The sequence below is a fragment of the Hyperoodon ampullatus genome, assembly GCF_949752795.1.
Source record: "Hyperoodon ampullatus genome assembly, chromosome: 3".
In the NCBI taxonomy this organism is placed as follows: domain Eukaryota; kingdom Metazoa; phylum Chordata; class Mammalia; order Artiodactyla; family Ziphiidae; genus Hyperoodon; species Hyperoodon ampullatus.
Window position 1 is genome coordinate 153,909,992 of NC_136916.1, and position 27,896 is coordinate 153,937,887.

A 27,896-nucleotide genomic window follows, 5' to 3' on the forward strand; every position below is an offset into this window, starting at 1 on the left:
ATGTGCCTATGAAGGAAATCCAGTCTCTGTTAGCATGGAAGAGGGGGAATGGAATGAAATTGGGTAGGAAACTAATAATGTCTGCCAGATCCAACTGTTAGTATTTGGTGATCCACTTCTAAAGGATTTATGATACAACATCTTGCTGTATTACCTATTGGGGAGGGGCTGCTTTTTTTTCGATAAATGTATTTATTTTATTTATTTATTTTTGGCTGCTTTAGGTCTTCATTGCTGCACACGGGCTTTCTCTAGTTGCAACAAGTGGGGGCTACTCTTTGCTGCGGTATGCAGGCTTCTCATTGCGGTGGCTTCTCTTGTTGTGGAGCACGGGCTCTAGGCACTCGGGCTTCAGTAGCTGTGGCACGCAGGCTCAGTAGTTGTGGCGCACAGGTTTGGTTGTTCCGTGGCATGTGGGATCTTCCTGGACCAGGGCTCGAACCCGTGTCCCCTGCATTGGCAGGCGGATTCTTAACCACTGTACCACCAGGGAAGTCCCCAGAAAAACACACATTGGCAGATAATAAGTATAAACATAGACCAATGTCTGTTTAGGCAGAGTGCAAAGGAATTCAGACCTCTGTCCACTGTCTCTGCCCTTGAGGGGCTGACCTTTCTCGCATCAGGTCGCATCAATACAGACAAATGTGTGGAAGGTGAGGAGGTGGCTGGCCTAAAACACTGTACAAATGTAGAACATAAAGGGTACTTGAGCATAGAAGGTGGATGCCCAAGGATGTTCAAGTCCATAAAGGGTTGTCTTATGGAAGTGAGGTGGTCTTGCTGGATGGGATGCAGGGTAAGGAGTGATCTGGAGAAAGAATTCAGCTCAATACAAGGAGAAAGTTTCATGAGGAATAGGCTGCCTTGAGAGAGTGAATTTCTGGAGGCTGGAGAGACAAATGGAAGCTGGAGCAAGGATCAGACCCTGAGATTCTTTTGTTTCTTAACTCTGAAGAGCTTCATTTTAACTAGGCACGTCATTTTACTCAGACACTTGATTACTGCCCGCAGACTGTGTGCTGAGCTTGGGCTGCAACTATAAATGAAAGTCCTTGTCCAGAAGTTGCCCACAGTCCACCAGGGAGATGGGCACATAGTGTATGATGGTGAAGAGTTGTTTTGACCTTGGTTGCTGTAAAGAGGAAGAACAAAGGGAGCCCAAGAATGGCGTGGCCAGCTCTGCCAGGGGAGTCTGGAGAGGTTTCCCAGTAGAGATAATAGTTGAACGGGGCCTTCAAGGGTACCTTTGATGGTATGGGCAGCTTAGGTGGGGGCCCGTCTGCCCAAGCCCAGCGTGGGTCTATGCCCCAGGATCCCTCTACCCTAAGTGGTCTTTGATAAACCCTGACTGTGGGGCAGTGTAGGGGGGAAGGGAGAACTCAGAAAATGGGGCAGACCTGGGCCCTGCCCTCCAAGAGCCCACTGAATTGGAGGTGGCATGTGAAGTGCCAGGTGGGTGTCAGAGCACAGAGCCATGGGAGTGATGCCCTCACCCGGCTACTGAAACCACTTCCCAATTTACCAATAATTTTTCCACTATGATGTCATTTGTCACAAAAGCCACATGCGGTGAGCAGAGTTGTTACTACCATTGCCTCCTCCCCTGTATCCCAGACCAAGGCCACGAGCGCCAGCTTGGCTAAGGCCACACAACTCATAAGGGACCTTGATCACTGGATCCTGTGGGCTTGAGTGACTTGGGTTTGTGTTCAGAGTAGGACTTGGAAAGCAGACAGGAGGCAAGGAGAACAAACACACCTCATACCGGGTATCAATTTGTGCATAATCAAACGCAGCAGGCTACTTTTTTTTTTAAACAGAATAACCTGTTAATTGATACACTTATTGATTGGAGCTATTGACCATTGTGCTATAAAGATCTGGTGGAGAAAATTTAGAGAGTTTATACCTGCTGTGCCCTGGGAAGTCATACCCTGGAATGGCAAAGAGCTTGGATATTGGCTCATTTATTGGGCAAATTGCTAAATCTCTGTGAGTCTCAATTTTTCTCGTTTGTAAAATGGGGATAATAGCACCTGCTTTATATGCTGTGGCTTAAATAAGGCAGCACATACAGAAAGTCCTCCATAAGTTAGGCCGTTCTCATTATTTCATTATCAATGTGACTTACCAGAGGGCTGTATGCAGCACAGGGGAAGAGTAATAATAATGATGACAGCGATCATAGTAACAGCTCACATTTTCTAAGCATACACATGGCACATTGGGTGCCACGACAGTCCCTGGAGTAGCATGGTGAGCAGCCTCTGGCTGTAAGGGGCACCTAGTTGTTAGGGGAAGCCCGGTGTGTTATTGGAGCCCAGGAAGAAGCACCCAGCCTGGGTGGAGGCATATCCATTCCTGTATGTGTCAAGACTTTCTTGAACACCCATGAAGAGCCAGGCCCTGTATCAGGACAGAGAGTATTTCACATGGATGCTGTGACAGAGGTGGCATCTGCCCATCTTCTCGCCTTGCTGAAGGATGGGCACCTCTTTTTACTTTTGTGGAGCAGTTCACTCTCCTGCTGACATCTGTCTGGGATCAGGCAGCCTGGGTGGGAGGGGGAAGCTCATGAGACTGGCATCTAGCAGACAAAGTCAGTGAAGCGGGGAAGGGGCTCATCTTGGACTCCAAGTCAGACCCTGGCACATAGTAGGTGCTCAGGAAACTGGGGTCCTCACGGTCCTTTATGCCTGATGCTTGGCATTTTCACTCTTGGTCTTGCCAGCTTTCCAGGGGGAGAAGCTTGGTGGAGGGTTTGACTCGCCTCGGGTGTAGTAGGCAGGGCTGAGCTGCTTTGTGGCTGTGTCACTGGGTGGGGTCAAGAAAACTCTTCCAAACGGGGAACTTCTCCCTAAAAACCTTTTCCGCAAAGGGAGGAACTGTCCTCCTTCCTGCCCTTATGTGCCTGCTCCTTCTACCCTCACAGAAGGGGCCGGGAGGGGTGGGCCAGAGTCCCATCAGCACGTGAGTTTGGTCTTGTGCTGGATGGGATTCAGCTGCCCCTTTAAGGTCCGAGGTGCTGATGGACGTGGATTATACAGCCACATCCACTGGGAAGCTGTGGTCATTATTGACTTTCTTCCTGAGAACGCCTCCAAAATAAACTTGCCTACGTTCATGTCCTTATCTCAGTGTCTTGTCCCAGAGAACCCACTATAGAGGTGGTCAGTTGCAACCCATTCTGACTCTCGAAGCAGACGGAGAGTTCATTGCAAGCCCGTCAGGTGGCTCAAGGACCACACTTAGCCAGACAAGGACCAAGGGAAGCCCCCGAGAGCCCAGGCACGGGAGATGCAGTAATCAGGAGAGTCTGGCCCAGGGCTGCCCACACCTCTGCGGCTGAGAGCACTACTGCTACCCTGCCCAGTAAGATGACTCACAACAGGGGAATTGCCTTGAAATAGGAAGCAGGGGTGGGATGCTGGGTAGACCCTTTGTTGGGAAAAAAGTTCACTACAACCATGTTCAGCATCAAATACAAAAGTGCCAGGTTGTGGGGTAAAAAGGATGCTGCTGATGAAAGGCCGAGCATTGATTGGCCCCCAAAAGACAGTCCCCTCAGGCATCCTGGCTGGGTGTGCTTACCGCATCCTCCTGGCCCTCTGAGCACCCCCGTGGGCTAGGAAGATGGAAGAAGGTAGGACCGGCAGGAGGAAGTGCCGGGGAAAGACAGGGCCCCGAAGATCAACTGACTGGGGCTCTGTGCCCATCATGCTGTTGACCTTTGGGGAAAGGAGGAGGAGTTGAAGCCACCGAGCTTGCTCCCTCTGGGGACTCTGGCTCTGTCTCTGACTTCTTATGTGTTTAGGTCAAGGTCCATTTCATGGTAAGGAAAGGAGAGCCGCCCTGCTTTCTGTGTTAGTTCTCACTTGGAGCTCAGTCGATGGGTCCCATCCATCTTTTCATGTCAGGTCACATAGGTTGGTGGCCACACACAGGCTTCTGTAGCCTTGGGTGAGGAACCCCCTGGAGGTCCTGTCCGCCCTGCCTGCTGGTTGGGTTGTCAAATGGTACCAACAGCTCTGTCCAGACAGCAGGAGCTGTGGGTGGGCAGGACTCTTGAAGGTGGTACGGACCCAGTGTCTCCCTAGGATAGGGCCTCACTCTGGAAATGGATGTCAGGGTGGAATGGCCACAGCTGCTTTTGTACCTGCTGCTGAGAGCCTTCCGGGCACTGGTGTTCCTGGTGTGGCCAGGACAAACAGCATCCTCATCCCGTGGGGCATTTGTATAGACAGACAGAACTGAATCCTAGAATCTCTGAGGGAGGGATCCAGAAATTGACATTTGTAACGAGTGCCAATCTAGATGCTTTTTTTTTTTTTTTTTTTTTTTTGTGGTACGCGGGCCTCTCACTGTTGTGGCCTCCCCCGTTGCGGAGCACAGGCTCCGGACGCGCAGGCTCAGCGGCCATGGCTCACAGGCCCAGCCGCTCCGCGGCATGTGGGATCTTCCCGGACTGGGGCACGAACCCGTGTCCCCTGCATCGGCAGGCGGACTCTCAACCACTGCGCCACCAGGGAAGCCCCTAGATGCTTTTTATGTGAGAAGTTTGCAAATCTTTGTTATAGCTCTTTGGAGGGGCCGCCCATGGCAGGGATTCCTTTCCTCTCTTGGTAAGCTAACTCAGTCCTGCCTGGATTCACAGCACATCTAAAATGGTGTGTCTTCTTTCCCCAGCCGTCGGAGGAGTGTGTTTGTTGTGCTTTGTCTTTTGGAGACAGAAAGACTCAAGAGCTGAAGGTTGCTTGGGATGGATTTCAGGAGGATGTTGACTCCAGAGAGGCAGGACCAGGCCTAGGGCAACCCGGATGGGCCATTACTGTGAAGACAATTATCTTAGGATTGTTCAATCACCTGGCCTGAGGCTGGCCATGTGGCAGCTGTAAAAAAAAGCCGTCGGGATGTAGCCCTGAAGACTTAGCCATTGCTGAAATTCCAAAGTCAGCGCTAACACCCCTGGTGATGTTGAACAACTCTGAGACTTTCTCCCTTTCTTCCCCAAAAGGTGTGCGCCTTGACCGAGTGCGTGGAGGCCGCCAGAAATACAAGCGACGGCTGGACTCAGAGAGCAGCCCGTACCTGAGCTTACAGATTTCTCCTCCTGCTAAAAAGCCATGTGAGTGCAGGGCAGTCCTTGCCCCTCTTGCCAGCATCTGTTCCTGGAACATCTGGCGTCCCTTTGGGGAAATGCCATCTTCACACTTCTGGGTTATGGGGCACTGAGGGTCACGGGGAGGGGCATCAGTGTCTGGCATTGGTATCGGGTACTTCAGGCTTCATTCAGAAGACCTTTCCTTTGGCATTTACAGAATGTAGCTCCAAATGCAGCATGATCCTAAGAAGGCACGAGCCCAGCATCCAGAACCTGTCCCCTCACCTCCCACTCGAATCACATTCATCTCAAGAGAATTCACCAGGCAACTTCCCTTGTTGGGATATTTCCCAAGAGCCCAAATCATCACTGCCAGCAACTCTGTGGAGTCAGAAAGAGAGGAGGGTGGTAGGGAAGGGAAGGACTGGGAGTTTGGAGTTAGCAGATGCAGACTATTACATAGAGAATGGATGGACACCAAGGTCCTACTGTATAGCACAGGGAACTATAGTCAATGTTCTGGGATAAACCATAATGGAAAAGAATATTAAAAAGAATGTATATGTGTATAACTGAGTCACTTTGCTGTATAGCAGAAATTAACACATCGTAAATCAACTATCACCAATAAAATAGAAGGAAAGAAAGAAAGAAAGAAAGAAGAAAGAAAGAGAAAGAAAGAAAGAGAAAGAAAGAGGGAGGGAGGAAAGGAAGGAAGCGAGGGAGGGAGGGAGGAATGGAGGGGGGTTTTTAGCCATGTTTGAGCTTCTGGGGCTCCTCGGAACCCGACTTTTCTTCCTGAGCCATCTCAGGTTCCACCTTGGCCCCTTTCCTCTTTTCCCAGGCATTTACATTCTCCCTTTTGTTGTTGCAGTGACTAAAATCGTCTCCTACCTGCTGGTGGCTGAGCCAGACAAACTCTACGCCATGCCACCCCCTGGCATGCCGGAGGGCGACATCAAGGCTCTGACCACGCTCTGTGATCTGGCAGACAGGGAGCTCGTGGTCATTATTGGCTGGGCCAAGCACATCCCAGGTGAGTCCCATAGGACTGGGGGAGAGTGTAGTCAGAGGCTCACAGCCGCTCCCCCGTGGCTCTGGTTCTGATGCATGGGAGCCCGTGACCCAGGAGCCCTATGGAATCTTGGCAAGACTATTTTTCTCTGGCCTCCTTTCTCTCTTTGTGGGATTGGAGGTGAGCCGTTGTTTGGAAGGTCCAGTGATGTTCCTGAACTGCTGGGGGCTCTTCAGAACGGATTATCATTCTAGCAGGGGTATGATTGCTTCTACAATAGGTAATAATCAGAGCAGTTTCTTTGAATCCTTAAAGGCCAAAGAACGGGGTTTTATCCTAAATCTTCTTGGCAATATACTGGAAAACAACACAGAAGAAGGATTGACTCTCTAGTGTCCTAGTAGAGGCAGGTGAAGTGGAGTGGTTAAGAATATGCACTTTGGAATCAGACTGGGATTCAGGTTCTGGGTCTGCAACTTACTAGCTGTGTAACCCAAGGCAGGTCACCCGACCTCTCTGCAAACAGGAAGTACCAGCAGTACCTCCTTCATGGGCTTTGATGTGGGGATGAAATGCGAGCATGTGTATGATGCTCTGGCACATCCTAATGTCAGCTGCATGCTCACCCTTGCCATTTGCCTGATCTTAAGGGAGGCCTGTCTCTTAGTTTGGATTCTATGATTTTAAGATCATTTCTGGCATGAAAAGTACATGTTACAAATGTGTTTTGGGTGATCTGGACTTCTCTTCATTGCATGTGGCCCCAAACCCCTCTTTCAGTCTTTTTCATTTTGGATAAAGGGAGGGAGCTGATTTTTAATTTCTTTTTGTAGACTCCGATACCCACATATTCTGCATTACACCCTTCTTGGGGGGCTTTCTAGAGTCTGTGCAGTTTATTCCTTTGCGGTTCTAACAGCTTGGCTTATAGTGTCGGGGAGACATCCTGTTCGTCTCTGGCAGTGACCTACCATGGACTCAGATTCTTCCTAACTTTGTAATGTGGGACAGTTTATCTTCCTGTCTTTAGATCCTTTTTGTGTTTGCCACAGGCTCTGAAAGATGAATACAGCATGCATGGTTATGTAGCAAAGGTGTCCGAAACTTTAGATGCCAAGGCCCACAGTTGATTGGGGCAAGTCAGAAAGTCCTTATATAAGATGTTATGGGCGCAGCTTACAGGAAGGAGCCTTCCTGTGGACAACAGCTCAGAGGGGGTGCTGGTGTCACTTAGCTGGCAGGAAGCCTAGAATTCCTTCCACAGGGACTCCCTGACTCACGGGTGGGCTCCCTGGGGATCTGGGCTGGAGCGCCCTTACTAAGGAGCTCAGCCTCTTGGGATTACACACTCAGTAGTTTTTGAATCTGCCCTGCGCTGATTCAGCACCATTGTGGGGTCAGGCCACTGCTTAAGACACCTCAGCCTGGATTGCTCCACTAACCCAGGGCCAAGTTAGGCACAGCTCCCCCTGCACACACCCCCTTCCCATCACACACTCCCCTTCCAGGCTGCATTGCAGCCACGGCTCAGGAGTGGCTCCTGGCGGGCCCGTGGGTCACTGCCTGCTTCTTCTACCACCTCGTGCCCACAGTAACCCCCAGGGGATAGAGTAGAACCAGGAGGCAGTGCCTCCCTTGTACCCATTTTCCTTCTCATCTCCCAGCCCCACCTCCCATCTCTGCCCAACCAAGAGGGCAGTGGGCAGAGCAGAATGGTTGCTGAGGGCACAGACTTTGGATTCAGGCAGACCTGGCCTCTCATCCCAGCTCTGTCCTTACTGGCTCTGTGCGAGGTGCTTCATTTTTCTGTGCGTCAGGGTCCCCACCTGTGAGTAGTAGAGCCTCCCTCACTGGGTTGCTGGGAGGACCTGGCTCGCTTAGCCCAGGCCCCGCACAGAGTGGGCACCTGATAAATGGCGGAGACTGTGACCGTGGTCGTTGTCGTTGCTAATGGTATTAAAAGCCTCCTTTCACATCATCATTTCTCCTTGTCCAAAGCTGAATTCTTTTTGCTTAAAAAATAAAATAAACATAGGGGCTCATTTGTCTGTCTCAAATGCTAATTTGCCATTTTGCATACATTTGCATGCTGAATTATTTGGGCCTGACCTTCTAGAGTTTAAGGTAAAATTAATTAATAGGGTCTCCTGCTACTGCATGTAAACCTCATATTAAGGGTGATGACATAATCAAGTGCCTGATATAGTTAAACTAATTGACTTAATCCCATCTCAGATTAGATGGAAAACTTATCTGAAGACCTGGTCAGAGAATGAGAAAGAGCATGAGAAAGAGGGCAGGTTGAGTGGGGATGATACAAGCTAGGGCCCCACCCTGGGGCTTCTGTCGGCAACTGTCCATCTTGGTCCCTGGACAGACAGAAGGACTGGCTTGGCTTCTTTAGACGGCTCAGGTTAGAGCTCTAGAGAGGAGCCCAAGCCGCTGCCCTAAATTAAGCACAGGATACCACATTTCATGCCTCAGTATCGTCTAATCCAGAGCCTGGCACAAAGAGGGTGCTTCTTACTTGCTTTTGCATGCATTTATTGAGCAATAACTGTATGTAAACTCTCTTGCTAGGAGTTGTGGCCCATCTAAAGAATTAGATTAATTGCTGCCCTAAGGGTCTCATTTGGGAATAGGTTAGATAATTAAAAGTCAAAACAAAACAAAACTTTTTTCATGGAAAATTTCAAACAAAGGTAGACCAAAGAGTATGATGAACCTCCCCATTACCCTGCTTCAACAGTTATCCCCCCACGGCCAATCTTGTTTCCTCTCTACCCACCCATTTCCCACCTCCTGTATCTCACACGTGAGAAGGCAGATGCTTAGTTAGAATGCAGCAGGAAGAACCACAAGATGGAGAGCAGAGGCAGGAGGGATGCCACAGGCTTCGGGGGAGAGAGTAGAACAGGAGTTAGGCCTTCAGGATTGATGGGCAAGTGGCCATGGAGGAAAAGTCCAGAAGGACATTAAGTGCTGTGCACAGAAGCGGACATATTCATGCGGGCACTGAGTGGCCAGCTTAGCCGGAAGGAAGGCTCATTTGAGCATGAACTCATTCCCAGCACTCCCCTCCCTTTTCCCCATATTACTGAACACACAGGATACTTTTGCAAGGGTGAGTTCCGTGGGAAAGCTGGGGCTGCTTGTGATTCCCCCAGAACAGCAGGCACTCTTTTGTTTGAGTCAGCCTGAAGTTGCCCACCCCAACATAGGCTTTTCCCTTGAGTTGAATTTTCCAAGTATTGGGCTGCCCAGAGAACAAGCCCAAGTCTTTAGAGTGTCCACCTCTTATTGCCCATGAGCGAGAGATTAGAACAAGAGGCAACAAACATTCACAGGCAGTGGGTATCACTTGATGAATTGCAGCCTGCAGATGTTATTAGGTGTTATCCTCCCAGCCCAGGCAGCCCCGAGGGTGCCCCAGCCAGGACAGCCTCCTCCAGCTGGCCCTGCCCAGCCCAGGCTGACATGTGCACGGCCTCTCCAGGGGACCGCCCCCGCCAGAGGCCTCCTAGCGGAGGGTCCCTCAGAGACCCTGCTACCAGGAAGCCACCGTCTGGCTCACACTGGGGAGAGAAGAACACCAGCGGCCGATGAAATATGGGCTGCCGAGTGACAGCAGCTGTGTCTGGAGTGGCCTCAGATCCTATAATTACATCTCCCTTTATTACCTCTGCTAATGGCCCTCCAGGTCGACAGAAACGATAATAAATTAACAGATTATGAACTCCACTTGCCACAAATTATGTGCTCTTTTTTTTTTTTTAAATTCTAGAAGCTCATGCTGTCAAATCACTGGGGGATGGGGGCTTGGGAAGAGCCTGAATGTTATTAGATCAGTTGGTGCAGATAAAGCAACTTTCCGGGGGCAGCAGAGCTCAAGGTGGGAGAGGTGGGAGTAGGCAGCCAGCTGGGAGAGCCCCAGGGGCACGGGCCACACATAGCCTCTCCCAGCAGCCCCTCTGCCCCAGAATTGCTGATCAGCTGATGGAGGAGACCCAGCCCAGCCCAGGAACGCAGAAGTGAAGGGTGCATTGCTGAAGGGCAGGGAGGAGTGCTTCAGCTCCTTTGTTTGGGTTTAATAAAAGAAAGAATATGTGCTTCAAGTAAAGATGTGGCAGGGGTTGGGAGTGATGTGTTCCAAATACCCATCTTTCTTAAGCCTCACTCTGGGAATCTGTGTATGTGTGTAGCCACTGTGTGTGTGTGCCCTCCCTGTGATCGTTCATACTATAACACTGCTTTACACTCTGCTTTTTGCATTTAGTTATATGAAATAGTAGCATTTACTATATGCTAAGCCGTGTTCTAAGCGGTCCACACGTTAGCTCATTTAATCCAAACAACCCAATGAGGTAAGTACTATTATTATTCCCATTTTACAGATGAGGAAACTGGGGCACAGAAAATGTGCCCAGGGTCACAGCCAGTGGTCAGCAGAGCTAAGATTCCAACAGACAGGCTGGCTCTGGCATCTGTGCCCTTAACAGTTAACATCTTTCTTGGGCTGTGAGTATCTTTCTACATCCACATTCATGGTTCTTCCTTATCCTCTCTAGTGGCTTCTACTGTTCCATTCACCTAGCTAATAATTACATTTTATTACATTTATATAATAAGTACATATAGTACATTGGTTACATTTAGGTTGTCGCCTGCTTTGGGTCGTTACAAACAGATCTAACAAACAGCCTTTTCACATTTATCTTTGTATGTTTACACATACTTTTCTTTCTAGGAGAAATTCCTAGCAGTGAGATTGCTAGGTTGAAGGGAGAATGCCTTTTATGTTATGCTTGATTTAATGTCACTTCTTCAACACGGACAGGTTCAAAAGCCAAAACTAGACAGAAACGCGTAGGTAGAACTCTCACCTCCATCCCCATCCCCTCCGCCTCCTTTCTCCTAGAGATAATTTTTATTTCTCATTTTTCCTTCTTGTGTTTCTTTTGTCAAACATCAGAAAATATTTGAGCTATTTCAAATATTAGAAAATATCCAATATTTCCCCCCTGACCTTGCACAAAACCAAGCAGCCTCTATCTGCTGTGCAGCACTTTGGGGTGTGCACCTGGATTTTCAAAGCTATTTCTAGATCCTCTGAAGAAGCTCAAGGAAGAAGAGAAGAGTCAGGGGCTGAGTCACTTCTCAAACCAGCCTAGCGAGGGGTGTGCACACAGGCCTCAGGACACCCTCAGGTGGTGGTCCCACATCCCCAAGGTGCTCCATCCCCCCCTCCACCGCACCCTCTGCCACCGACCTGCCCTGTAGGCCTGCCTCTGACTCAGGCATGATAAGCAAAGGCAGCTAAATCCGGGCTCATGTCTAGAGGACTAAGAGGGTCCAACTATGTTCTTCTGGCCCATCTTCTCGTCACCCAGGAGTCGAGGCCTGGTGGCACCTGTCCGTTCTCACCTCTGTGCCAGGAATGTTTGTGGGGCCCCTTTGCACCAGGCTGGGCGCTTGGCAGTGGGGCTCGGAAGCTGAGCAGCTTGGTGCCCGTACTCCCGGGAGCCCGGGGCACAGGAATGACAGCGGTCCGTGCAGACACACCCCTTCAGGGCTCCACCTCGCCCTTCAGAGCTCAGCCCCAAAGTCTCCTCTTCTGCAGAGTCCCCCGGACTCTCTCATTTGGGCCAAATTCCCCCGTTGCATGTTCTCAGCCCTTCATCTCACTGGAGCTCTTCTTACAGCTGTAACCTCATGGGGACACGCCGTAACTTGGGGTGTGGCTTTCCCTCTTGACTGAGCTCTTGAAGGCAGGGATCGGCTCTGGTTCCAGCTGGCCATTCTGTCCCAGGTGCCTAGCACAGGGCCTGGCACTTAGTAGGTGCTCAGAAAGTATGTGGGGCGTGAACAAGGGGGTAGAGCGTGTTGCTCATGTCCTTCTAGCCGTGAGCCTCTCGTGAATCTTTTGTCTTTCGTTTCCAGAAGCCTAGCTCCTACCTCACCCTCCCTCTCTGCCACCTTCCAATTCAATTGTCTATTAATTTTGCCCCGTCCACCTCCTACATCTTCCCTCCCAGTCTGTCTGCCTTCAGACCCGCACCCCCAGTGCAGTCCCACACGTCCCTACGTACACACACACCCCGTGCTGGCTGATTGGTATCTGTTAATTAATGTCGCCCCAGGCCTCTCCTGCTCAGAGGCCCGATAAGGGAAATTGGATGTCCATTTCTATCTATCTTTCATTACCACCCGGCTCTCCCCGCCACCACGGGCAGCCCACACCCGCTCCCACTCTGGGATCTGGATGACAACACACGAGCACCTGACCCCTCTGTGCCACAGCCTCTCCCCCGAGAAGGCGCATCAATCCACGCTCACCCGTGTCGGCAGTATAATCGCTCCAGCTCTGTGGGCGATCACCCGGGGATGCCAGCAGCCGGGTGGTGATCCCAGGTCCGGGTGTACAGATCGGCCTGCGAACTGTGATAGTCAGACTAAAAAGGGTGTTTCCTGGGAAAGGGGTACCTGCTGAGTGAAGCGGGGCTTCCTCCCCTGGATGCCCCTTACAGTTGGACACTGGTTGTTGCGCTGGTTGGAAAACAGGGAGGGACAGTGGCTTTTAGAGACAGAGGACAGCAGATGAGGGTGGAATAGACTCCAAGAAAACCCAGAGGGATGGGCCAATCCAGAGGCTCGGGACCGCCCCCGGCCTCCAGTCTAGGGGCGGGGGAGAAGAATCAGGTCAATAGCATGCTAACAACAACAACAACAACAGTAATAGTAACAGCTACAGCCATCACTACCTTCCTCGTTCACGTGTACTGAGCACCAGCTGTGTGCAGGGGGAGGTGTTAGGTGCTTCCCACGGCCATCTCTTTTCATCTTCACTGCACCCCGAGTCAGAACACTGCATCTAAGTGGGGTTAGGTTCTAGGTCAGCAAGTAAAGAGCCCTACATAAGCAAAATTACCCGTGGAGCTCCCTTAATTTCCGTTGTCCGTGACGGGTGCGTAGTGCAATGGCTTTGTGGATACCTTTCCTTTTTGGTACATCTGGTGTGGTCAGTCTTGGAACCCATCACTGAGTTTCTGGTTGAAGTTACTGCCTTGTGTTTAGTGACCAAGATATTTAAAAATCAACTCTCCTCCTCCCTCCCTGCTTCCCACCTTCCTTCCTTCCTTTTTTTTTTTTTCTTTCTCTTAAATCAAGATGTTCATTGACTTTACCTAAGTTAAGTGCATATATACTACAGTTCCAGGGTGTCATTCTCATGAGTAAGAGCTCAGTAAATGTATGTTTTGTAATCATGGTCTCATTTAGACCTCACAGTGACTCTCTGAAGCAGGCACTGCTATTATACCCATTTCATAGATGAGGAAGCTGAGGTTTGGGGAAGTAGCACAGCTCTTCAAGGTCAGCCTACAGGTAGTAAACGCAGATCGGGGTTCAAGCCCAGGCAATCTCCAGAGCACACTGAACAAGACAGTGTCGTGATTCTGGAGCTGCCCCTGCCTCATCCTTCTTTCACTCTGAACTCAGCCTCCTTGCTAGTAGGGAGGGGGAAACGCCCATGATCCAAGCTCACAGAATACAGGACTGCTGGGGTCATTGTTAGGTGGAGAGTGATGGCCAGGCCAGTGGGGGTCTGACCTCTGGGAGGACAGGCTGCCTGTGAGAAAGTGCCCCCTGACCCTGGGCGCTCTTGAGCTCTTAGCAGCCCCAGGCTGTGGTCACTGGCTGGGAACAGCTGATTCCTCCTCGTTCCTGGTTGGGCCCCTGGGTCTCGGCACAGCTGAGACTCTGTATTGAGGTCAGGCGTCGCTCTAAAGCACTAAAGCCTCCCCTGCACTGAGCAGAGAGGGGGATATGGAAACTCCTCTGAGTGGAGGGCACCCTATACTGCCACCTCCTGATTCTACTATGAATTCAATAACTCCTTAAATTACAAATGCATTTAATTGATCAAAAAGCCTCTCTGCACATTCGAAAAATACCGTAGAACTAACAATAATAATGATAATAACAACTGTCAACATTGACGCAGCTCTTGTTTTGTTAAGTCTTCTCCATGAATTCCATGTCTGACTCATTCACCAAGGGAAGGACAATGAGACCAGCAGATAAAAGGGAGAGGCAGGATCCAGAGGTTCCCCACCAGCCCCAGGTGGCCTGCCCACCTGACCTCTGCTGCCCTGCTTGCCCCCTCTTCCTGCAGGCTTCTCCAACCTCTCTCTGGGGGACCAGATGAGTCTGCTGCAGAGTGCCTGGATGGAGATCCTCATCCTGGGCATCGTGTACCGCTCGCTGCCCTACGAAGACAAGCTGGTGTACGCTGAGGATTACATCATGGACGAGGAGAATTCCCGCCTCGCGGGGCTGCTGGAGCTCTACCGGGCCATCCTCCAGCTGGTGCGCAGGTACAAGAAGCTCAAGGTGGAGAAGGAGGAGTTTGTGACGCTCAAGGCCCTGGCCCTGGCCAACTCAGGTATGGGCGGGTGTGGGGCGTTCAGGGGGAGCTCCAAGAGGCCTTCCGGGGCCTGGGGAGCACAGCTCTGGGGCCTGTGAGCAGGACCTCTGTAAGGGGCAAGAATGGTGTGAAGATGCCAGAGCTTCTTGTCACCAAAGATTGTGCAAGGGGTGGCCTGGAGTTGAAGAGATGGTGATGAAGGCTGGCATTGGTTGAGTATTTCCTAAGGCCTTGATTTGCAGGGCATTCTGCTAGGCCCTTGCCATGAAGATCAGCACAAGGTTAAGGGCACGGATTTTAGAGGAAAGTTGCTAAGAGTCAAATCCTGCTCCTGCCACTTGGGCAAGTCTGTGCCTCACTTCACTCTGTGCCTCAGTTTCTTCATCAGTAAAATGGGAACAACAAACAGTCCAGAAGAAGACTCCATCCTAGAAGACTATGGAAGGGATTTATTTATATATAATTATGCTTACAATATGCCTGGCATATAATAAGGACTCAGTCTGTTAAATCAATTAGCCATGAACAGATTTCATCTTACAATCAACTCTATGAACAAAGTTATTATTTTAACCCCATTTTACAAATGGGGAAACTGGGGCTTGGAAAGGTGAAGCAAATTGCCCAGGGTCACACAGTTAAAGAGTGTCAGACAGAGCTAGGACCCAAACCAAGGTCCTCTGATTCCAAAATCAACTCCAAGCTTATACACACTCCTTGAATCTCCCACTCAAATTGCTCAGACCCAAGAGAGAAAACTTTCCTGGCATTAAAAAGGAGGCTTCACTCCATTTCTTTTAGCGCCCACCAACTTCTAGCTAGACTATCTGGGGAGAGGCCGGGCATTGGTAACTCAGGTAAGTGAGCTTGAATGTAACCTGTGTCCACACTCTGCAGGTACCAGGCCAGGTGCAGGGGTTGTGGTGGGGATTGCAGAAGAAGGAGAAAGGCAGGGTCCCTGTCCTAAATAGAGAGTGTCAGGCACGCAGACACATAATTCTGCTGCTGGGCGCATGCAGTAGTCAATTGCTCAGATCTCAGTCAAGTTCAAAGTGGACCCAAGTTCAAATTCTAGCTCTGATACTTAGTAGCAGTGTGACCTTGGGCAAGTTGGCAACCTTCCGTAGCTCGGTCCTGTGTGTAATGTGGGGATGTCCCCATCCCTCCTCCAAGCACTTTTTTAAATGACTGACTGAAGATAACGTGCTTAGCCCAGTGCCTGGCCTAGAGGAAATGTTCAGTAAATATTAATTGTTATCATTATTATTAATATTAGAGAAAACAAGTGTTATCAGTGTATGGAAGAGAGAGAGCTGGCTCCAGACGGAGACAGTACAAATAGGGGAACCAGCCAGTTTGCTTAATGCTGTCACACTTTCACTGGAAGTTCCATGTCCTGGGAAACCTCAATCCCTGTAAAACTGAGACAGTTGGTCCCCTAACAAATGGCTTCACAGAGAATACAGGGGATGCTGTCACTGCCCCACTCAGACCCCCTTTACTGGGTGAGTGCATCCGTGCCCCAGCTGCTGAATTTTGCTGCTGATAGCACACAACTGCCCCCTTCGCCAGAGACCTACCCTCACCTGCCTTGCTTGGAGGGTTACGTATCCAACCCCCCCACCCCCTTCGCACCTTCAGCCAAAAGCGGACCCACACAGGGGAAACAAAGGCTGGACTCCTGGAGTGGGATCAGGTGCGAGCCAGGCTGCATGCATCCTTACGTGCTTGCCCCGCCCTTGCCCTATCCCGCCTCCTCACCTTCCGTTCTCCTGAAAGCACGCTCGCCACAAATCCCATGCACCCGAACCCCCATCTCAGGCTCTGCTTCCAGGGAATGTGACCTGATAGACAGAAGGAAGCTTTTTTTTTTTTTTTAGTTCAAATCCTTTTCATTAAAAAACTAATGCAAAATAAGAGTTAAACATTTTACATACTTCTGTAGAGACCATTTACACACACCTTGATTCCAAAATTGTAATGTAGTCTGTTAGAGAATGCTAATGCTGTTGGTTTCTTTTTGGTACAGTTTCAGATTGACAGAATAACTGAGCAGATAGTATATAGAGTTCCATACACCATCCCACCTTCATTCCCCAGCACCTGTACACAATTCCCATTAACATCTTGCGTTAGTGTGGTAATTTGTTGCAATTAATGAGCCAATTTTTTTTTAATCTGACGACTTTTTTTTTTTTAGTTTCATTTATTTATTTATTTTTGGCTGCATTGGGTCTTCATTGCTGCACACTGGCTTTCTCTAGCTGCAGCGAGCAGAGGCTACTCTTTGTCGTGGCGCGCGGGCTTCTCACTGCAGTGGCTTCTCTTGTTGCGGAGCACGGGCTCTAGGCGCGTGGGCTTCGGTAGTTGTGGCACACGGGCTTAGTTGCTCTGCGGCATGTGTGATCTTCCCAGACCAAGGCTCAAACCCATGTCCCCTGCAGTGGCAGGTGGATTCTTAACCACTGCGCCAGCAGGGAAGCCCAATGAGCCAATACTGATACATTATTATTAACAAAAGTCTACAGTTGCCTTCAGAGCTTACTCTTTGTGTTGTCCGGTTCTATCAGTTTTGACAAATGCACAACGACAAATCTCCATCATCACATATCATGCAGGATAGTTTCACACCGTCACAGTTCCCTGTGCTCTCCTATTCCAAGGGAAACATTGTCATCAGCGGTTGTAGAGGGGCTGAGGGTTTGGGTGGGCCGAGGAGGAGAGGGGACCAGTGAAATCAGAGGACACAGGGCAAACACAGCGAGATGCAGCAAGGCTGCCCAGACCCTGGAGGGCACCTCCTGGATGTTGGACTCTCCTGACCACTTCTCACGAGACCCGGGGCGCACGCTTGCCCGGGCCAGGAGAGGAACGTGAGGAGGTAGGAGGCCACTCAGCTGTCGCCTCCACCCACTCCTCAACGCCAAGCTTTCAGAGGACTCCTTAGCTCTGCCAGCTGCTCTGGCCTTAGATCTCAATACATACAGACATGCACACATGCACATGCGCACACACAGACATACACACCTACAAATACAAAACACCTGAGGACTGACGGAGCCCGTCAGGAGCTGCCGCTAGCATCAAGCTTTGCCTGAGTAGGTGCTTTGCCATGAGAGACAAAGTGCCAGGGACCTGGACTTCTTGCCCCAGTGGCATTTACCAGGCCATCCTGCAGCTCTGTGCAGATTCAAGAGCTCCAAGTGGAAAAAGAGGAGTTTGTGATGCCTCAGGCCTTGGCTGCATCATGGAGCGATCAGATGCAGGCAGGAAACAGAGAAAGAACAGGGCTGTTTGTTTGGAGGTTAGGCTAGAAGAGCTGTTGGTGTCAGAGCAGAGGCTCCAGGACTCTGAAGGGAGTGGGGTGGAATAGGGTCAGTATAAGGAGCCGTGAAAGGTTGTGGAGGAGCGACCTATCCCCAGCAGCGAGGTAGGACAGTCACCCAGGCAGACAGTGTGTTAGCTGGAGGAGAGACAGGGGCTAGGAGATCACTGGAGTGGTGCTGGTGGCAGCCCCGAGGGCCACCACGGGTGCCACTGCGGAGGCTGAGTGGGCAGTAGCAGGTCAGAGGCTTTGGCCCCAAACCACACCCCCTTGGAGCCTGCTGGCTGTCTTTCACCCCACCTCCCGGCCTCTCCAAGGCTCCCTGACAGCAGAAAAAATTCATAGCCATTGATTTTGTAATTAACAGTTTATCAATGCCATCGATACAGACTCGCTGATAGATTGCAAAGGAATTAATCTTCCAATGTTATTTTATTTCATTTTTGGTCGAAGGCAGCTGCCAATTTTGGCCTCCTTGGGGAGCGTGGGGTGGTGGGGAGAGGAAACCGGCAGGAAGCAAGGAATCTGGATGGCCAGGTCCCAGCCTTACAGGGACTAGTGCATCTTGGCTGCACGCTCTGGAATCAGCCAAGAGTGTAGGAATGGAGCCACGCTTCATCCCCAGCTGGCAAAGGAAGAGTCCTCACCACCTTGGTAACAAGGAGCAGAAAAATGTGGAGGAGTCTTAGGTATGGGGCCGGCCCTGCAAGAGCACTCTCCCGCAGTCTGAGTTTTCACAGTAATGATAATAACAACATTTATTGGTGCCTGATGACGTGCTAGTTCATTTACCCCTCACCACTACCCTGTGAGGTAGGCACTCTCATCTGTTCCATTTCACAGACAGGAAACAATCTCAGAGAGCCTAAGTAACTTGGCCAAAGTCACACAGCATCTGAGACTCCAGAGTCTTATCCACCTCATTCTACTGCTATTCTCCTAAGAAAAAGAGACAGGACCCTTGGAGGCATGGGCTGAGTATGGATCCAAAATGTCAGAGGGAATTACTGGGGTTAGCCAGTTGGTACAACTGCCCTTGGCAGTCTGGTATCTAAACCAACCCAGCATGCAAAGGAATTGCCCTGCTTTTTTTTTTTTTTTTGTAGTATGCGGGCCTCTCACTGTTGTGGCCTCTTCCGCCACGGAGCACAGGCTCTGGACGCGCAGGCTCCGAACCCGCAGGCCCAGCGGCCATGGCTCACGGGCCCAGCCACTCCATGGCAGATGGGATCCTCCAGGACCGGGGCACGAACCCGTGTCCCCTGCATCAGCAGGCGGACTCCCAACCACTGCGCCACCAGGGAAGCCCTGCCCTGCTTTTTTTGAAGACTTCAGGAAATTTGCCCAGTCTTCCTTGACAACCCACCCGCCTTGACAACCCACCAACCCACCACAACTTCAAGTTCCCTTGATTCACATGCACCCTTACCCTCCCACCTTTGGCAGGCCCTGGGGGCTGCAGTTCAGGGTGGTGGCTCGATATCTTTAAGGCACCTCAGAAGAGGGCTGGTTATTTTCCCGAAGGCCTTGAAGTCGGTTCTACTTTGCGTCTGCTCAGACCCAGCTGTCAGCAGGCACCTCCCTGCCCCTCTGGGATTTAGGTAAATTTCATTTGAAGTTCATGGCCTGAGTCCAAAGCCCTCCCCAGGATTCTGTAGAACTCCCAAGAGCATCTCCCATCACTGTGCTCCATGTGTCCAGCCATGCTATCTTAGTCCCCCCATATCCCCCACCACAGGGCACCCAGACACAGAGATCAGCCCCTTTATCTGTGTATGTATACTGTGACAGCTATTTTGTAAGGTTAGTGAATGCACTGAAGACTTGAGCTGGTGCCTAGTGGAAGCAGTAACAATAATAATCATGATGATGGGGCTTCCCTGGTGGCGCAGTGGTTGAGAGTCCGCCTGCCAATGCAGGGGACACGGGTTCGTGCCCCGGTCCGGGAAGATCCCACATGCTGCGGAGCGGCTAGGCCCGTGAGCCATGGCCGCTGAGCCTGCACGTCCAGAACCTGTGCTCCGCAATGGGAGAGGCCACAACAGTGAGAGGCCTGCGTACCGCAAAAAAAAAAAAAAAAAAAAATCATGATGATGATCATCACGGTTATGATGGTGGCGATGGTGATGATGATGAAGGTGATGATGGTGGTGATAAGATGATGATGGTGATGGTGTTAATGATGATGATGCTGGTGGTGGTGGTGGTGATGGTGATGATGATACCACTAGCTGGGCACTTATTTTGTGACAAGTACTGTTTTAAGCCCTTGATCTATATTAACTCACTTAACCTCTTGAGGTGTAGGTATGGCTATTATCTCTTTTCCAAAATTAGGACAATGTGGCACAGAGAAATTAAATAACTTGCCTAAAGTCACAGAGCTAGCAGGTGAGGGACGCAAGATTACAATTCCACCAGTTTGGGTCCAGAGTCCACCTGGCACCTCCAGGACAATGACAGGTCTGCTCGTGTTTCAGTCCTTCAGGGTCTCCACTGCCACCTCTTGGTGGGTTCTCAAGAAAAGTCCTCCATGGATCCAGATCTCTCCTTGGGTGTGAACCACAGCTCTGTCATTGGCCTCTGTGACTTCAGACTGGCAACTTAACCTCTCTGAGCCTGGGTTTCTCTCTCTGTAAAGCGAGGATTTGGAAGGCTCCAAAGCAGAGATCAAGGACCCCGGCATGGCCCCCACGCCCAGGGCAGTGCTCTCCGGCCACGCCCGCTGATGCTCTGCCTTGTGTCCACAGATTCCATGTACATCGAGGATCTGGAGGCGGTCCAGAAGCTGCAGGACCTGCTGCATGAGGCGCTGCAGGACTACGAGCTGAGCCAGCGCCACGAGGAGCCGCGGAGGACGGGCAAGTTGCTGCTGACGCTGCCCCTGCTTCGGCAGACAGCTGCCAAGGCCGTGCAGCACTTCTACAGCATCAAACTGCAAGGCAAGGTGCCCATGCACAAACTCTTCCTGGAGATGCTGGAGGCCAAGGTCTGATGGCCTGGCACAAGGACCGACTCCCACCCAAGGACAGACAAACCGACGGGGAGACCTCCACAGCCACCAGCCTCAACATTCAAGTCCTGTATCATGGCCACGAGCAGTCCCAGAGGAAGGGGCTCCTGGCCCCCTGGCTGTGTGCAGAGCCCTGGGTGCTGTGGGGTAGGGAACGGGGATGGGAGGGCAGGGCGCGGGGCTCATCTGTAACTGGCTTTTTCTTTGGTATGTTTTTCCTCCGCCACGGGCAACGCTTGAGGCCTGGGCCAGAGCTGACTCCCCTGAGGCTGGAGACCAGCGAGGAAGTGCCCCCTCTCCCTGCCAAATCACCAAGAGGCAGCACTAACATAATACATTTCCTAACCCCATGCCCGACCCCCCTGTCCTCTGTCCATGGCCTGGGTGGGCAGTGCTTAGCACCCAGGACTCTGGCATACTCAAGTGGGGTACCTTCTGGAGGTTTCCCTCTCCCAGAGGGCAGTTACTTTCTTGCAGCGGTGCTGCCTACTCTGGGGTTCTGTGGGGCCCCTCAAGAGGCCCTACGCCTTCCACAGTCCAGACGGCTCCCTCCCTCCATCCTTCCTCTAAGCTCCCAGGCCCGGCTCACCATCAGGAGAGTGGCCGCCAGAACTCGTGCGTTTCCATGGTGACCCCACCGCTCGGTGCACCTCCCCCCCCCCCCCCCCCCCCCCGCCTGCCTGTCCCCGCGGCCCCAGGGCCTGTCCTCCCCCTCTCTCCCCCAGGAGTCCTGCTGCTACTTCCTGCCCTACCTCAGAGCCCACTCCCACAGTGGGCTCAGCCAGCCGAGACTTCAGGGCCCGTAGGTGGGAATGGTGCTGGCTCAGAGAAGAGCAGGGTCCAGGCAACACTCCCTAGCGCTCCCCCTTCTTCTGGCTTCTCCCACTCCCCGGGGGCAGGTCCAGAGCAGGTAGGCCTTGGGAAGTGAGGGAGATGCAGGGGCCTGACCCCGTCTGAGGGCACCCTGGGCACTTGATTCTGACAGCCCTGGGAGGACCGGGTCAGGATAGGGAGAGGCCCAAACCAATCTTTGCCGAGCACAGAAAGGCCCAGAAGCAGAGATGAGCAGGCGGGGGAACCCTGAAGACAGAGGCTCGGTGGAGGTCACCAGCCTGCCTGATCTTTCCTGGTATCCAGGGGCAGTGGGTACCAAAGCCCCCTCGCCTGCATTCCAAGGGCTGGGTGAATCAGCGCCACAAGAGGGGCTGCTCCTGCCATCCTTGGCCTAAGGAGGTGTAGCGTAGCTCCCTGGGTGCACTTAGAAGACCAGCTTTCTGGCAGGACAGCCACTCCGGCTTCCCATCAGTCCTCCAGGCTGCTGTGTAAGGTGACAACCACCCCAGTTCGCCCAGGACCGGTTCTGGCACTGAAAGTCCATTTCCCAGGAAACCCCTCAGTCCTGCCCAAATGGGGACAGTTGGTCACCCATTTCTGCGAGTGGCTATGAAAGTTTGTTCTCACCCACTTGTGGTAGGTCGGGGTCAGCCTTGAACATGCAATGTGGTGCTCACGGGGTTGGCTGAGGGCCGCTCAGAGGATCTCCCGAGGATGAAGGGATTTGAGCATTATGGAGAAGCTTCTTCCAATCAGCTGCCTTCTAAAGCAGGCATAGGAGCATCCCCACTGGGGCACATCCCTGGGGAATCCACACACATTCTAACCCGACCTCTCGTCACTTGGAGAGGCAGGCAGATGCCATCCACCTGTCGCCAGGACCAGGAGGCCAGGCACCCTCCTCCACAGCCTCGCAGCTTTCCAAGGGAAGCAGCTACTGCTGGTTCCACCTCTCCATCCCCAGACACCACTCCTTCTGAGCCTTTGCTGGGACGTGCTGAGGTCACCCCAGGCAGGAGGGTTGGCTAAATCCTAGCAGCTGCTCTCAGATACCTTCACATAGAAAATGTCAAGGGGTTCCAAGAGACTTCACAGGCCAGCAAAGGGTGCCCCCCCTCCCTTTTGCCTGTGGGGATGGCCACAGTCACTTGTCAGTGAGCACTGGAATGATCCGGGATGCTTCAGCCCTAGCTCTCTGTGCAGTCACCAATCTGGGCGGGCAGATGCACAGGTGCCTCTAAGGGACCAGGGGTAAAACCCAGGCCTAACTTAGCCACCGGGGGCCATGCCATGAAGTCTGGACTAGGGAGACGGCACGGTGCGAGAACTTGGGGTCTGCTCTGCGGGAGCCTCCCCTAGCCCCCTCACTGTGCTGTGTGCTCGAGGAGGTGGGCAGGAGTCGCACCTCATCACCCCGTTCTCTGTAGCGTCACTGCTCAAGCATGAGGACCCAAGCTGTGAGCTGCGGCAGGGACTTGTGCACAACTGGCCTTTGCAGTCCATCTTTTCTAGAAAAAGCATCTCTGGCTAACAGTGCAACAACTGGTTTGCGGTGGGTGGGTGTTCTGTACACAGGGCAGCTGTGCCTCGCCGGATCACATACATCTGCAAGTGTCCCGGCATCAGAGCCCCTTTAAAGCAAAGAGGAGGCAGTGGTCCTGATGGCTTGGTGCTAATGAGATGGATCCTGCTGCTGCTGCTGCTTTTACACTTAAAAAACGTCAATGGCAACAGGAAATGTATCAGTAATGATGAGAATTCTGTCCAATGGGAAAGGCCCTGGTGTGTACTTGATGGATCCATTGGCATTCAGAGAAAAAGTTTAGGAGCCAACTTCTTAGTTGGAAGTCTAGCCAGCTTTGGGACCTCCCTGGGAAGAGGGGGGGCCCTGACTTAGTGGAAGACGGTGGAGCAAGGAGAGTTTAGGACACCCCATCCCCCCAAACAGAGCAAAACTGAAGTTTACCTGCAAATCCGCTGTTCCTGGAAAACCTGTAAAGAGGAAATAGCCCTTCTCAGTTGTACTCTCATGATACAGGTCATTGAAATGAACCAAGAAATAAAATGAAAAAAATCCAACCATGGAGAAGGTGGTATTGGCTGGGTTTTGTTTGGTCCCCATGTCCCCACCCTTTCTAAAGATTCTAGACTGGTTTTGTCTCATGTGAACCTTGACAGTGGCTCCCAGTTTGGGCATAGAGGAAACTTCAGTGATTTCCCAGGGCACAATTTAAGAACTGAGTAAGAAGACCAGAGTAGGATGTTGTGTGGGAGGCCATGGCAGGGCCTTAGAGGAGCCAGAATCTGCACCCACCCCTGTGTCAGGGGCCTCCCTTCCCTCCAGACTCTCCCCTCCGCCTGCGCAGTTGGTGAAGGTGGAGGGGGGTTGTGGCGAGGGGAGGTAGTGACAAACTTGTGACCAGAAGACAGAGGGGCCCATGCCCACGGAAGAGCACCAAAGAAAAGCACTATGTGGAGATTGTTTTATTTTCTAATAATGATAATATGGCTGGAATGGCTTCTTAAGATGTATATATTTTTTAAAATGGCGGTCCCTCATTGCATCACCCACCTGTACGTACTTCCACCTCTGTATGTGTTCTCCCAAACACCCTAGGATGCTTCCATCCGGGTCCCATGTATCTGGAATCTAATAAATAAGGAACGGCCTATCGGAGAGTTTCTTCACGCATTATCTTTGCTGGCTGGCTGTCCCCTGGACAGCACTGCCCTCAGGTCTCGGGCTGATGCTAGAAGAGACCGTCAGGAGAACCAGCTCAGCCTCAGAGTCCTCTGGGGATTCAAGTGAGCATTAAAATGTGTATTCAGCAGCAAAACTCAGGAACGCAACTTGAGCAGTGTGATACAGGTCTGAGAACCACTTTTATGTCTTTTCAGACTTTTAGTATTAATGGTGAGGCCCTTTATTATTTTCATTAACGTCAGAGAAATGGAGTATCAGGTATATGTGAACCAAAAACATTTCATTGCCTTAGGATTTTGAAATGCATCTGTGTATGCACGCACATGATGCAGGCAGTGCAGAAAGCCCACGTGTCGTACCAGGACACACTAAGGACCTGTGAGAGGCAGAAGGGAGGGCCTGAAAGAAATCGAGAGGACTATATCAGGATCTTTTTTGTTGCAAGTTAAAGACACCACAGCTTATAAGGCTTACTGGGCTTATTGCCTTGGATATATGTGAAGTCTAAATGTGGATCAGGCTTCAGGCAGGGTTTGATCCAGAGGTTCACAAAATCAGTAGGGCTCTGGCTCTACATTTGTGATTCTCTCAGTTCTGCCCTCTTCTGTCTGTATGCTTTGTCCTCAAACTAGCCTCTTTCATAGTAGCAAGAAGGCTGCCAGATTTTTATTTAGCATCATGGGGAGACAGAAAAAAATCTCTTCCTACAACCATGGAAAATATCTGAGAGCTTCATTCTAAATCCCAATGGCTTTTGTGCCTATCCCTTAATGGACCACTGTGACCACCTGGGGGTGGGACCAGTCCCACACATCAGTCTAGCTGCTACACAAAAAGGGTTAGGTTGAAAGTCTAGGAGGTGACCAACCAATCATGATGCCCACAGAACCCACACACCTAGACAACTCAAGGTCTGGTCAACTTTCAGTGGGCTCTTTGTAAGTTTACTGAAGCTCTTGGAAGAGAAGATCCACATGGCAGTCTTTGAACTCAATACCTAGCAAGTCTTGTGCATTTAATACATAAACTGTGGGAATGAAGGTACATGGTCTGTGGATTATTTTAGTTAAATTCCCAATTCACCTACATCTGGTGCATGTGTACATGTGTGTACACAAACACACAGCTGGTATTCATGCTACTACCTTAAGAAAAAATAATTAGGAAAGAGTCAATCAGAGCATCATATAATGCAATCAAAATAGAAAATTTTATTGGACTATCTGTTTTAGGATTTTCTGTACTACGTCTTTGATTTGTCTAGATAATTGTGATCAGACTAGCTAATAGCTCATTTTTTCAAAGACTTAACCCTCATCCATTTCTTTATCTCGCTTCATTCATTCTCCAAATATTCCCCCCTTCATGTTAGCAAAAGAATTGAAGCTTCAAAGGAAGCGGAAAAAACACAACTGAGGGTCATTCATTCATTCAACAAATATTTACTGAGGGTCTACCCTGTGCCAGGCATTGTTGGGCAGAGAGACTATATCAGTAAAGAGAACAAGCACAGTCTCTATCTTCATGGAGCACACAGTCTAGTGGGAGAAAGAGACAACACAATAAATAACCAGATTATATAGTTTGTTAGAATGTGATAAGTTCCATGAGGGGAAAAAAGCAGGATATGGGGAATCAAGAATGGGGGGTTGGGATATAATTTTAAAAGGAGGGACTTCCCTGGTGGTCTAGTGGTTAAGACTCCATGCTCCCAATGCAGGGGGCCCGGGTTCAATCCCTGGTCAGGGAACTAAATCCAGCATGCTGCAACTAAAGATTCCACATGCCACAGCTAAGACCCGGCGCAGCCAAATAAATTAATTAATTAAAAAAACAATTTTTTAAAGGAGTGGTCAGAGCAGCCTCAATGAGAATGTTTCATTGAACAGCCAGTTGAAAAAGTCGGGTCATGTGAGTGTCTGGAGAAAAAATTCTCCAAGTAGAGGGATCAGCCCATACAAAGTCCCTGAGGTAGGAGTATGCCTGGCACGTTCAGTGAACATCCAGGGAACAAGTATGGCTGAAGTGGAATTGGTACCACGAGAGGGAGTAGGCAAATCACAAGGGGGCTTGAGGCCACAGTAAGTGTGGCTTTCACTTTAAGTGGAAGATTTTGAATAAAGGAGTCCTATGATCTCATGTCTCAATGGGAGCCTTTGGCTGATGTGTTAATAATAACAGGCCATTGAAGGACAAGGATGGAAGCAGGAAGACCAATTAGGAGACCACAGGTAAGGTGACAGTGGGTTAGACCGGGGTCAGGAAAGAGCAGGGGTTAAGAAGTGCTTGAGTCCTGGATCAGTTTCAAAACCACTAGGATCTGCTGATAGATTGGATGTGGAATGTGAGGGGGAAAAGGAGACATATGGGATTTCAAAGATTTTGGCCCCAACAACTAGTCTAGGGTTGTCATCCACTGAGGTGGGAAGACTCAGAGAAGGCAGCTCTGGGAGCCAGAGGTGGGGAATCAACTGTGTTACGTTTGAGAAGCTATTGAAAGTCCAGAAGAGACACCAAGAAGACAGCAGGTGTGGGGCCTGCTAAATGGGGAACAGGGAATGAGAGAGCATCCCTAGAGAGCAGATGTTAGCACTGACCATCTTCAGCGGCTGTGAATTCCTTCTCACATCCAGCCAACAGCAGCCCTTTCTCTCTAAGGCAGTAAAGTAGAATTCATCTTAGAAACACAGATTTTGGGAACAGAAGGGGCTTAGCAACTACCGTTTTATATCCCTATTTGACAGCTGTGAGAAATTAGCCTAAACTCTAACCTCACCCTTGATTCTCAAAAACAGTGCGGGGTACTGGACTGAGGCATGAACAGCTGCTTGACTTGATTTGACCAGAAGTTCTCAAATGGGGACGACTTTGTCCCCAGGGGTACACTGGCAACTTCTGGAGACATCTTTGGCTGTCTCATCGGGGGCGCTACTGGCATCTAGTGGGTGGAGGCCAGGCCCCGCAACAAAGGATAATCTGACCTCAAATGTCAACAGCGCTGAGGTTGAAAAACCCTGATTTACACACATTAGGGCATTATCAAGGAAACCCCCCACGCTGGGTTCCAGGGAAGAGAATTTGGGGGTGTCAACTCACCTTATCAAGCTCCTCCCACCACTAGGTGCCACCTCTGCCTCACCTGGTCTTGCTCTGACCCTGACACATCTGTCGGGGGCAGACGTCCCACGCTCTACGTGAACGATTCCTACTTAGACTCAACCTAGCGGTGTGAGGAGAGAGGGGTCCGGTCCTGCAGTCTCTGCAGTCAGGCCGATCTGGTTTCCTTTTACATGTAAACCTTTGGTTTGGGGAAGCAAGATCGCACCTGTGGCTTCCTGTCTGGAAAAAGTGGAGAGTCTTGCTGGCAAACCCTGTGCTCCCTGTTTAAGGTGCTGAGAATGAAGGCCTCCACCTCCTCCTCCTCCTCCTCCTCTTGGCCTCAAGTGGCCCTCCCATGACTGTCCCTACATGTTCAG

The 27,896-nt window shown here is 50.9% G+C and overlaps 1 protein-coding gene across 4 annotated transcripts in view; it reads left to right on the forward strand.

The window, feature by feature from the left end:
• ESRRB (estrogen related receptor beta) overlaps positions 1-20,864 on the forward strand; it is a gene marked incomplete at both ends in the record, with an annotated part of 172,929 nt that extends 152,065 nt beyond the window's left edge. For 3 of the 4 annotated variants that reach the window (XM_079699497.1, XM_079699498.1, XM_079699496.1), the window contains 4 exons: positions 5,018-5,128; positions 5,979-6,140; positions 14,293-14,562; positions 20,620-20,864. In XM_079699497.1, the coding sequence (XP_079555623.1) occupies positions 5,018-5,128; positions 5,979-6,140; positions 14,293-14,562; positions 20,620-20,864 (788 nt within the window). Of the gene's footprint in view, positions 1-5,017; positions 5,129-5,948; positions 6,141-14,292; positions 14,563-20,619 lie in introns of all 4 variants that reach the window. The other variant, XM_079699499.1, reaches the window with a different exon arrangement.
• Positions 20,865-27,896: the final 7,032 nt, after the last annotated feature.